This window comes from Saccopteryx leptura, chromosome 3 (genome assembly GCF_036850995.1).
Source record: "Saccopteryx leptura isolate mSacLep1 chromosome 3, mSacLep1_pri_phased_curated, whole genome shotgun sequence".
Lineage (NCBI taxonomy): Eukaryota > Metazoa > Chordata > Mammalia > Chiroptera > Emballonuridae > Saccopteryx > Saccopteryx leptura.
Window position 1 is genome coordinate 16,727,012 of NC_089505.1, and position 12,577 is coordinate 16,739,588.

Sequence of the window (12,577 nt, forward strand, 5' to 3'; positions counted from 1 at the left end):
GTCGGCCTGGCATGCGGGGGACCTGGGTTCGATTCCCGGCCAGGGCACATAGGAGAAGCGCCCATTTGCTTCTCCACCCCCCCCTCCTTCCTCTCTGTCTCTCTCTTCCCCTCCTGTAGCCGAGGCTCCATTGGAGCAAAGATGGCCCGGGCGCTGGGGATGGCTCCTTGGCCTCTGCCCCAAGCGCTAGAGTGGCTCTGGTTGCAGCAGAGCGACGCCCCGGAGGGGCAGAGCATTGCCCCCTGGTGGGCAGAGCATCGCCCCCTGGTGGGCAGAGCGTCGCCCCTGGTGGACGTGCTGGGTGGATCCTGGTCGGGCGCATGCAGGAGTCTGTCTGACTGTCTCTCCTTGTTTCCAGCTTCAGGAAAAAAAAAAAAAAAAAAGTGTTCAGCCTGACTGGTGGTGCAGTGGATAGAGTGTCAGACTGGGACGTGGAAGACCCAGGTTTGAAACCCTGAGGTCGCTGGCTTGAACGCGGGCTCATCTGATTGAACACAGCTCACTAGCTTGAGCCCAAGTTTGCTGGCTTGAGGCAAGGGGTCATTCGATCTGCTGTAGCCCTCCCCACCCCCGTCAGGCACATATGAGAAAGCAATCAATGAACAACTAAGGTGCCACAACGAAGAATTGATGCTTCTCATCTCTCTCCCTTTCTGTCTGTCCCTATCCATTCCTCTATCTGTCTCTGTCACAATAAAGAAAGAAAGAAAGAAAGAAAGAAAGAAAGAAAGAAAGAAAGAAAGAAAGAAAGAAAGAAAGAAAGAAAATTAAATAAATAAAAAAGTATTCAACCTTACTGGTTAATAAGAAAACACAAAATTAAAACCACAGAGATACTGCTATACACTCACTCAGTGGGCAAAAAGAAAAACCTAGTAAGACCAAGTATTCGTAGAGATGTAGAGCAATAGGAACCCTGAAACATTGCTGATGGGAATGTAACTGGTTCAATCACTTTACAAACCAGCTCTGCAGTACGGTAAACCTGTGAGACTATATAATGAGCGCTGGTTAATAAGTGTATGTACAGGATGGGACAAATGTACGGTTACAACTATATGAATATGCAAAACACAGTTCGGCCCTGGCCGGTTGGCTCAGCGGTAGAGCGTCGGCCTAGCGTGCGGAGGACCCGGGTTCGATTCCCAGCCAGGGCACATAGGAGAAGCGCCCATTTGCTTCTCCACCCCTCCGCCGCGCTTTCCTCTCTGTCTCTCTCTTCCCCTCCCGCAGCCAAGGCTCCACTGGAGCAAAGATGGCCCGGGCGCTGGGCATGGCTCTGTGGCCTCTGCCTCAGGCGCTAGAGTGGCTCTGGTCGCAATATGGCGACGCCCAGGATGGGCAGAGCATCGCCCCCTGGGGGGCAGAGCACCGCCCCTGGTGGGCGTGCTGGGTGGATCCCGGTCGGGCGCATGCGGGAGTCTGTCTGACTGTCACTCCCTGTTTCCAGCTTCAGAAAAATGAAAAAAAAAAAAAAAAAAAAAAAAAAAAAAAAACACAGTTCGTGTATTCTTATATTATTATTTATTAATTATTGTATTACTTTTCATATGAACAGCTGTTAAACTACCTTTGCCCCACCTTGTATGAATCTGGACTATGTACACATATGTTCACAGCAGCCTGGTAAGTATCTCCAAATTAGAAACAAGCCAAAATGCCCATTTACAGTAAATGAACAAATGTGGAATGCTGTCCAGCAATAAAAACAAACTGTATGCAAAAAGACAGGTGAAATTTATAACATCGAGTGAAAAAGTCATTCATCACATACTGCACGGTTACATTTATCTCAAGTTCAAAGGTAAATTAAGCATCGCTTTTGGAAGTACAATTAGGTAGTAAATGCACAGAAGTAATGACACTGGCTACCAACAGGGAGAAGGGACGGAGTACGATGAGGAAAAAAGGAAGCTGAGGACTTCCAAGGTACTGACAAAGTTTCATTTCTTTCTTTTTTTAAAAAAATTTTCCATTGATTTGAGAGAAAGGAAAGGAGAGGGAGGGAAAGAGAGGGAAGAGAGAAAAGAAAGAGAAAAAGAGAGAGGGAGAGAGAGAGAGGCATCAACTCATTGATACACTTGGTTGTTCCACTTAGCTGTGCACTCATGGGTTGCTACTCATGTGTGCCCTGACCGGGGACTGAACCCACGACCTCGGCGCACAGGGTGACACTCGATTCCCTGAGCCACACGGCCAAGGCTAATGTGCTATTTTTTGATCAATGTGGAGATTAAACAGATAATTAATAAGCTTCACATTTATGTTTTATGCATTTCTAATGTTTTTTATGTTTCACAATAACACAAAATGTGCTCCTCTGGAAATATGTCCATTCTATACTGCTGAACGGAGAAAAGCAAACTACAGGACAACATGTATAGTATGAGTTAAAGAAAACTGTGTGCAATTCAGTCACCCATATATTTATATGTCTAAAAAACCTAAAAGGGGCCCTGGCCGGTTGGCTCAGCGGTAGAGCGTCGGCCTGGCGTGCAGGGGACCCGGGTTCGATTCCCGGCCAGGGCACATGGGAGAGGCGCCCATTTGCTTCTCCACACCCCCCCTCCTTCCTCTCTGTCTCTCTCTTTCCCTCCCGCAGCCGAGGCTCCATTGGAGCAAAGATGGCCCAGGTGCTGGGGATGGCTCCTTGGCCTCTGCCCCAGGCGCTAGAGTGGCTCTGGTCGCGACAGAGCGACGCCCCAGAGGGGCAGAGCATCGCCCCCTGGTGGGCAGAGCATCGCCCCTGGTGGGCATGCCGGGTGGATCCTGGTTGGGCGCATGCGGGAGTCTGTCTGACTGTCTCTCCCCGTTTCCAGCTTCAGAAAAAATACAAAAAAAAAAAAAACTAAAAGGGAAAAGGAGAGCTTTCTTTTTTATCTTACACATCTCTGCACTGTTATTTTTTATAGTAAACACTTGTTACTTTAGTATTCTTTCTTTCTTTTTTTTTTTTTACAGAGACAGAGAGAGAGAGCCAGAGAGAGGGATATATAGGGACAGACAGACAGAAACGGAGAGATGAGAAGCATCAATCATTAGTTTTTCGTTGTGCACTGCGACACCTTAGTTGTTCATTGATTGCTTTCTCATATGTGCCTTGACTGCGGGCCTTCAGTAGACCGAGTAACCCCTTGCTTGAGCCAGCGACCTTGGGTCCAAGCTGGTGAGCCTTGCTCAAACCAGATAAGCCTGTGCTCAAGCTGGCGACTTCGGGGTCTCGAACCTGGGTCCTCGGCCTCCCAGTCCGACGCTCTATCCACTGTGCCACCGCCTGGTCAGGCTACTTTAGTATTCTTAAAAAGCAACGGAGAACGACCTCAACAAGGGCATTTTCTGAAACAGTTAACAGTCACGTCAGCTATGGTCAAGGTAGAACTAGCATAAAACTTTCAAGTAACTGTTTTCCTTACTAGTGCTTAAAAGAGAATGGTTTAAAATGCTGTAATTAACTCTGATGAATTTTTTAAGTGTTCTGATACTCACCAACCAGCTGCACTCTCCCTGAAGACAACAGCAGCGGATCATCCTTTCTGACATTATTTACTGAGTCATCTACTAGCTCTTTAATGTGGTCAATTCCTACGACTTTTCCACTAGGTCCAACCTGGAAAGGAAAATAATTCAATAGCTCACTGGTCTAAATATGTCTTTCTAAAGTGTCATTAAAGCGCTTCCTTATGTAAAATCATATTCTGCACTGAGAGAGGAAGACAAACAGCTTAAGCTGCCAATTAGATGACACTAGGCTTACTATAAATTATTTACCAAATATAACTTTCTCAACTATAACCCGCAAATGCATAATTATATTTCAGTAATTGTAAAGCTAGAATAAATTATAAAAACTTGTAATACTAAAAGAAATGTTACCATTTTTCAGAAATAAAGGACCCTGATGGAGGACTTAACTGCCAATATTAAATGATAGTTAATGTAATGGTTTTTACTTAACTTAAACCTAGAAGTGTGACTTGAAATATAAAAATGTTACATAATAACATTTTATAAGGATTTAAATAATTTTATAGAGATATCTACACCTGATTCTACTGCCATTTTGTGTAAAGTATAAAATATATAAAAATGTAAATATTGTAGAAAATTTTAAAACAATAACGACTTTGATGTCAGACTATCTGGGTTCACATCTAAGTTTCATTGCTTGCTTATAACTGTATAACCTTGGCAAGTTATTTTATGAATCAGGTTCCTTAGGTATAAAATGGGGAGTGAAAGGTACATACCTTATAAATGATGTGAGGATTAAGTAAGAGAATATAGAAAAAGCATTTAGAACACTGACTAGCATGTACTATATGTATGTATAAAAAACATTAAATTACCATCATTTAAAAAAAGATATCTCAGAAATTTAATGACTTTTTAAAAATAAAATTTCCTCTGAAACCATAAATATGTCAAGTATAGAAAATATTTCACTAAATATTGTTTCTAAGCTTTGGGAAAAAAGGCCCTGACATCACATTAGTGAGGGCTTCATTTTTACGAAAGAAGCAAAAAGTACTGAACAAGAACTCTCTGAATCTTTATTATATACAAGACACTGTTCTGGATGCTTAAGATACGTCAAGGAGAAAGACGAAACTGGAACTTGCATGCTAGTGGTCTGCTGATTATATCTTCATAGCAAGTTAAATGGATTCTAGTCCAAGATGACTGCATAAATCCCAACTTAACTAAACCAAACCTTCCAACCTGGCCTCCAGAGACAAGATTGTCCCTAACCATCTCGATGTGATTATCTGAGCACAGATGAAGCTCTCTGTCCTCCAGGTGCTTGTGGGGCCTCACACGTTCACTCCCGTGACTTAACCAAATAAGCCCCTGGTAGACACTGAAGAACGACACACACGCCTTTCCTCAGAGCACTCTTCTTAATGTAGAGGAATGTCCACCCTCAGTCCTAACAAACCTGCAGGAGTCTTTAGATAGCAGACTCGACTCTTTTCTGCCAGATGAGAACTTAAGCCTACATGTGGAGAAAGCAAAGCCAAACCAAAAGCCACAGAGAAACCCACTGTCGATAATAACATCTGATCTTCCGAATCCAGCCACACGAGAAGCCAGATGCACCTTCAGATGTTTCCATTACATAAACCAAACAAATTCCCCTTTAGTTCTGCCAGTTTAGATCGAATGTCCTGTCATTTCTAACAACAAAAAATCCTAGTGATATATATTTCAACTGTTATCTTGGTAAAATTAAAAAAAAAAAAAAAACCTTCAGAAACAGCTACTGAAAAATCTATATACATAGAGCCAAATCATATGTAAGACACGTAAACTACACTGTTGTTGGGGCCAGAATGAAAAATAAAGGTCTTACCATACGTGCAAAACATGCAGTAAGGATTCCACTTCCAGATCCTACATCAAGAGCTTTGGCCCCTTCGTGCAGCTGATCATATAGAAGTTCTAGTGCATATGCATGCTGCCAAGAGAAACAGAAGCAAATGTGTTTTTTTAAGACTATAAAATATATATACCATGGCATATAAAGAAGGTTGCTAACTTCACACCAGTGTTACTCTTGTCACCTACCAAGACAATGAAAACGTATAGTACTTATATCTACACAGGAAATACATAAGAAAATCCTCAGTTTGATTAGATTCTTACATTTAGTTAAAATGTTTCAGTAATTTTTATCTCCAGTGTGTGAATTTTTAAAAGTTAATTCATTCCAAGTCAAAAGTTACAAAAGGATTTACAGAGAAAAGTCTACCCCACCCCTCTTCCAGCCAGCCCCTTCCCCAACCACTGTCACTCCCTAATGGCAACGATGACCAGTTTCTTGTGATTCCTTCCGAACATATCCACTCCATACATATATAAGCAAATGCATAGATATTCTTTCCTTTATTACAGTGGTCCCCAACCTTTTTTGGGCCACGGACCGGTTTACTGTCAGAAAATATTTTCACGGACCAGCCTTTAGGGTGGGACGAATAAATGTATCACGTGACCAAGACAGCGTCAAGAGTGAGTCTTAGACAGATGTAACAGAGGGAATCTGGTCATTTTTTAAAAATAAAATATCATTCAGACTTAAATATAAATAAAATGGAAATAATGTAAGTTATTTATTCTTTCTCTGCGGACCGGTACTGGTCCGCAGCTCGGGAATTGGGGACCACTGCTTTATTATATCCTGAAGAAACTTTCTTATCAATACTTAACCAACCTGTTCATTTATTTTTTATGGCTGAGGAATATATCCTTGTATGTATGTATTATAATAACAAACATCCCTAATGAGAGATATTTAAGTTAGTTCCAATCTCCTATAAAAAATAGATAAAATCATCTTAAAAGGTACATCTATAGGATAATATAATGGACTTGAAGATGTTTATGAATACAGGCCCAAAAACCTGGTCATCTTATAAAGTATATCTATAGGATAAATTCCTACAAGTGGAATTGAGCAGGCCAAAGGACATATAATTTTATGTTCACAGGATATATAAATTATAAAATCATAATGGTTACGCTTTATACCAAAGCAAGAAATAAAGCCCAGTCTACTGGAGCTTCTTTATAAACTTACATTTCAGAGCTTTTCTAACATATGAGGACAGAACTAAATAACGTTATTTCAAAAGCTGACCTGGCATGTCTCCTAAAATTTTGAATATGATTCTGCAGCAATAAAACATTCGCTACTAGATCCTGGTTGATAAAAATACACGTCCATGAATCCACAGTGATAATAAATAAATAATGTACATACAACGATACATAAACAGAGACTAAGGGGAAATTGTTCCCAACTAATAAACATAGAAAAAACGATAAACTTAGAAAATCACTTGGCAAACCATTTCAGTAACAAATGATTCCAGCAAAAATTGTAAGTGAATGCTATAGCCAGAGATTATCACTTGAGGAGTAACAGTGTATTTATTGAATATTTACACAATCTCAAAGTGTTTGCCCAGGACCCTTACTATAAAAGGGCAAACTACAACTGTACAGTGGGGTTCAGAAAGGAACTTCTCAGTAGAGAAACCTAGTTGACACCACCTTAATCTGATGGTCCAAGTTCACATCACCAAGGGGACAGGACACATCACAGCACATGACACGAGCTAACATATATCACTCTGGAATATTCCAGGCAAAAATGCACAGCCCATATCTAATCGTGAGAACACAGCAGATAAACCTGAACTGAGACATCCTTTAAAATAATTGGCCTGTATTCATAAACATCTTCAAGTCCATAAAAGAAAAGATTGAGGAACGTGTCCAGACTAAAGGAGACTAAAAGACATAGCAATCGAATGAAATTCATGATCTGCAATATTCTTTTCCTAAAAAGGGTATTAGTAGAGCAATTAATAAAATCTAAATAAGGTCTGTAAGTTGGCTAACAGTGTTGTGCTAATATTAATTTCCTGATTTTGATAACTGCACTATGATCATTGAAAGAATGTCCTCTTTTATTTTTTTAGCATGCACACAAGAAAGGAGAGAGAGGGAGAGAGATGGACAGACAGAGAGGAAGGGAAGAGATGAGAAGCATCAACTGGTAGTTGTAGCACTTTAGTTGTTCATTAATTGCTTCTCATACATACCTTGACCTGAGCCAGTGACCCCTTACTTAAGCCACTTTGGACTCAAGCCACAACCCTGGGATCAAGCCAGCAACCTTTGGACTCAAGACAGCAATACCACGCTCAAGTTGGCAAGCCTGTGCTCAAGGAAGATGGGCCCATGCTCAAGCCAGAGACCTCCAGGTTTCAAACCTGGGACCTCAGCGTTCCAGGTTGATGTTCTATCCACTGCGCCACCCCTGGTCAGGCAGCTTATTATAATTATTATGTGAGCCTGACCTGTGGTGGCACAGTGGATAAAGCCTCGACCTGGAATGCTGAGGTTGCTGGTTCAAAACCCTGGGCTTGCCCGGTTAAGGCACATATGGGAGTTGAAGCTTCCTGCTCCTCCCCCCTTCTCTCTCTCTCTCTCTCTCTCTCTCCCCTCTAAAATGAATAAATAATTAAAAATAATTTAAATAATTATTATGTGAGAGGAAAGGAAGCAGAGAGACAGACCCCACATGCACCAGGCCTAGGAGCCACCCATAAGCCCCCTACGGGTGATGTTCTGCCCATCTAGGTCTGTTGCTCTATTGCTTGGCAACCAAGCTATTTTTAGCACTGCAGGCAGAGGCCTGGGAACCATCCTCAGCACCGGGGACCACGTCCCTACAAACCAATCAAGCCATGAGGCAGGAGGGGGAGAAGGGGAGAGAAAGAGAGCGAGATAGAGATAGAGAGAGAGAGAGAGAGAAGGGGGAGGGGGAGGGGTGGAGAAGGAGATGGTCGCTTCTCCTGTGTGCTCTAACCAGCAATAGAACCTGGGACATCCACATGCCAGGCCAATGCTCTACCACTGAGCAAACCAGCCAGGGCTTTTTTTTTGTTTTTTAAAGTTTATGTTTATAATTATGAAAATTTTCATACCCACCGAAAAACTGGAAATACAATGAACACACTCTTCTCCTCAGATAGAGTCACCAACTGTTTATATTGTCCAATACTATTTTACCAAACCATCTGAAAACAGGTTATAGAGGCTTTGGCTGGGTGATTCAGTAGATAAAGCATCAATCCACCCTGGCAGGTGGCTCAGTGGTAGAGTGCCGGCCTGGCGTGCAGGAGTCCTGGGTTCGATTCCTGGCCAGAGCACACAGGAGAAGCGCCCATCTGCTTCTCCACCCCTCCCCCTCTCCTTCCTCTCTGTCTCTCTCTTCCCCTCCCGCAGCCAAGGCTCCATTGGAGCAAAGTTGGCCTCTGCCTCAGGCGCTAGAGTGGCTCTGGTTGCAACAGAGCATCGCCCCCTGGTGGGCGTGCTGGGTGGATCTTGGTTGGGCGCATGCGGGAGTCTGTCTGACTGCCTCCCCCTTTCTGGCTTCGGAAAAATACAAAAAAAAAAAAGCATCAACCCAGTGTGCTAGGGGTCACGGATTCAACCCCTAGCTAGGGCATGTACAGGAAACATGGAACAACTAAGTAAAACAAATTAATGCTTCTCTCTCTGTCTCTCTCTCTCCCCCATCACCCCTCCTCTCTCCCTTTCTCTCTCGCAAATCAATTGGAGATTTTTTTTTAATAACATAAAAATAAAAACAGGCTATAGTTATCATGATACTTCACTCCTAAATACTTCAGCATGCATCTGCTATTTCTCTTTGCTCCTCACTTTGTTTCTCTTTTAATACTTTTAAGATCTACACAATAAATGATACAAGATCACAACTGCTTGCCCATATAATACAGTTTTATTCTACTAAATCCTTGGTCAGCAACCATCAAAGGACACCATATAATTACCATTCGTATATGCTTACACACATATAGATGTACTGTGTGACTACATATACACACATACATACACACGCTTTCTTTATTAAGAAACATAGGTTACTCAGAAAATGTAAGTGATTAAGAATTCATCCTGTCTGGAAGGAAATTCTGATACAAGCTATGACATGAATAAACCTTGAGGATGTTATGCTCCGTGAAACAAACTAGTCATGAAAAACAAAGACTTATGATTCCACTTATGAGCTACTGAGGGTAGTCAAATTAATAGAGACAGAAAATGTAATTCATGCCTGGCCTGTGGTAGCGAAGTAGATAAAGCGCCGACCTGGAATGCTGAGGTCAGTGGTTCAATACCCTGGGCTTGCCCAGTCAAGGCACATATGAGAAGCAACCACAAAGCAACTAGGAGTTGATGTTTCTCGCTCCTCCCTACTTCTCTCTCTCTCCTCTCTTTAAAATCAATAAATAAAATCTCTACCCCAAAAAAATAAATGATGGCTGTCTGGACTGGGAGAAACAGGAAATGGGGAGTTATTTTGAAATGGGTACAGCATTTTATTTTTTCAAGATGAAGAGTTCTAGAGACTGCACAGAAATGTCAACGTACTTAACATCCCTGGACCGTACACTTGAAAAATGGTTAAGATAGGGGTGGAGAACACACAATGTAATACATACAGATGATGTATTATAAAATTGTACACCTGAAACCTATATAATTTTGTTAACCAGTGTCACCCCAATAAATTCAATAAAGACAAGTAAATAAGATAAAATAAATGGTTAAGATGGTAAACTGTAAGCTATATACATTACATCACTATAAAAAAAATTTTAATGCGTCCATTTCAACAATTAGCAGGCAAATAATCCAACTAAGAAATGGAAAGGGGCCCTGGCCGATTGGCTCAGTGGTAGAACGTTGGCCTGACGTGCAGGAGTCCCAGGTTCGATTCCCGGCCAGGGCACACAGGAGAAGGGCCCATCTGCTTCTCAACCCCTCCCCCTCTCTTTCCTCTCTGTCTCTCTCTTCCCCTCCCGCAGCCAAGGCTCCATAGGCGCAAAGTTGGCCAGGGTGCTAAGGATGGCTCTCAGGCCTCTGCCTCAGGCGCTGGAATGGCTCTGGTTGCGACAGAGCAACGCCCCAGATGGGCAGAGCATCGCCCCCTGGTGGGCGTGCCGGGTGGATTCCAGTCGGGTGCATGCGGGAGTCTGTCTCTGCCTCCCCGTTTCCAACTTCAGAAAAATACAAAAAAAAAAAAAAAAAGAAATGGAAAGGGATTTGAGCAGACATTTCTCCAAAGGAGCTATACAAATGGTCAACGAGCACATGAAAAGATGCTCTGCATCATTATCATTAGGGAAATGCAAATCAAACCACAATGAAATACCACTTCACAGCTACCAGGATGAATAAAATAAATAAAACATACAATAACAAGTGTTGACAAGAAGCAGAGAACTTGTAACCCTCATACAATGCTGGTCGGATGGGCGGTAAAATGGTGCTGCAGACTTGGGGAAAGAGTTCTTCAAAATGGTAAACACAGCCTGACCAGGCGGTGGCGCAGTGGATAGAGCACTGGACTGGGGTGTGGAAGGACCCAGATTTGAGACCCCGAGGTCGCCAGCTTGAGCATGGGATCATCTGGTTTGAGCAAAAGCTCACCAGCTTGGACCCAGGGTCGCTGGCTCTAGCAAGGGGTTATTCAGTCTGCTGAAGGCCCACAGTCAAGGCACATATGAGAAAGCAATCAATGAACAACTAAGAATTTGCAATACGCAACGAAAAACTAATGATTGATGCTTCTCATCTATCTCCATTCCTGTCTGTCTGTCCCTGTCTATCCCTCTGACTCTCTCTCTGTCTCTGTAAAAATAAATAAATAAATAAAAATTTTAAAAAATGGTAAACACAGATTACCACATGACCCAGCAATTCCTAGAAATATACCAAAGAAAACTGAAATATATGCACACACAAAAACCTGTATGTTAATATTCAAAGTAGCATTAATCATAGGAGATAGAAAGTAGGAACTGCCCAAATGTCCATCGTCTAACAAATGAATAAACAAAACGTGGTCTATCCTTACAATGTAATATTATTCAGCAATAAAAAGAAATTAAGTGTAATGCATGCTTCAACATAGATTAACACTGGAAATATTGTGCAGAATATCAAAAGCTAGTCACAGAAGGCTATGTGTTGTATAATTCTATCTCTGTGAAACGTCTAGGGTAGACAGAGAAACAAAGGGCAGATTAGTAGTTGCCAGGACTTGGGAAGAATGTGGGATGAGGATGGACTGCTAATGGGTTCAGGGTTCCTTTCTGAGGGGATGAGAATGTTCTGAAATGACTATACACAGTGGTGATGGTTGCACCACTCTGGAATAGACTAAAAACCACAGAATTGCATATTTTATATGGGTGAATTATAGCATGTGAATTAAATCCTAATAAAACTATTCATTTTTGTTTAAAAAAATGCATCAATTTTTCATTTTAAGTAGTAATTCAAAGTGCCTGAAAGAATCTTAAAGACTATAACTTTTTAAAAAATCATTAATTTCTTTGAATAGGTAACGCATACCCATGTTTGTTTGTGGGTGTGTTTTTAAAAAGGAGATGGAAAAATGCTGACAGCATATAGAAGGTACGGAGTAAAAAGCAGGCCCCCCCTCCACTTCTGCCCCTCCTCCATAATACATCATCTAATTCCCTGCCACTGAAGAAATAAGTATCTTTTAGCTTTAACGCCTGTAGGAAAACACGTGTGTCCATATCTGTGTACAGTTGATTTTGTATATAAAAGAAGACTCTAAATATACTTCTGCAGTTATTTTATACTTAATGTGTCCTGAAGATCTTGCCATATTGATACTCATAGAGCTTCCTCATTCAGAAGTTTCACAGTATTTCACTGTACAGATAGATATATATATATACACTATGATTTGTTAACATCCACTATTCGTAAACAATTAGTGATTACTATAACTTTTTTGTTATTATAAATAATATGCCAATGATTGTCTTTGAATCATTTTGCACTTGTATAAATATACTATGGGATAAATATCTTGAAATAAAGCCGGAAAGTCTAATGTATATTTCCCATTTTATAGATATTGCCAAATTGCTTCAAACAACACTATCAATGTACTCTCTCACCAAAAAAAGTATGTGACTGTCAGTTTCCCCCAAACTTAAAAATG

General features: G+C 41.5%; 1 protein-coding gene across 3 annotated transcripts in view; it reads right to left on the minus strand.

Annotated features, from left to right (window-relative positions):
• Positions 1-12,577, minus strand: part of PCMT1 (protein-L-isoaspartate (D-aspartate) O-methyltransferase) — a 45,691-nt gene that overhangs the window by 17,049 nt on the left and 16,065 nt on the right. For all 3 annotated transcript variants that reach the window (XM_066373014.1, XM_066373013.1, XM_066373015.1), the window contains exons 4-5: positions 5,351-5,455; positions 3,487-3,607 (exon numbers count right to left, since the gene is read on the minus strand). In XM_066373014.1, coding sequence (XP_066229111.1) covers positions 3,487-3,607; positions 5,351-5,455 — 226 coding nt within the window. The remainder of the gene's footprint in view (positions 1-3,486; positions 3,608-5,350; positions 5,456-12,577) is intronic.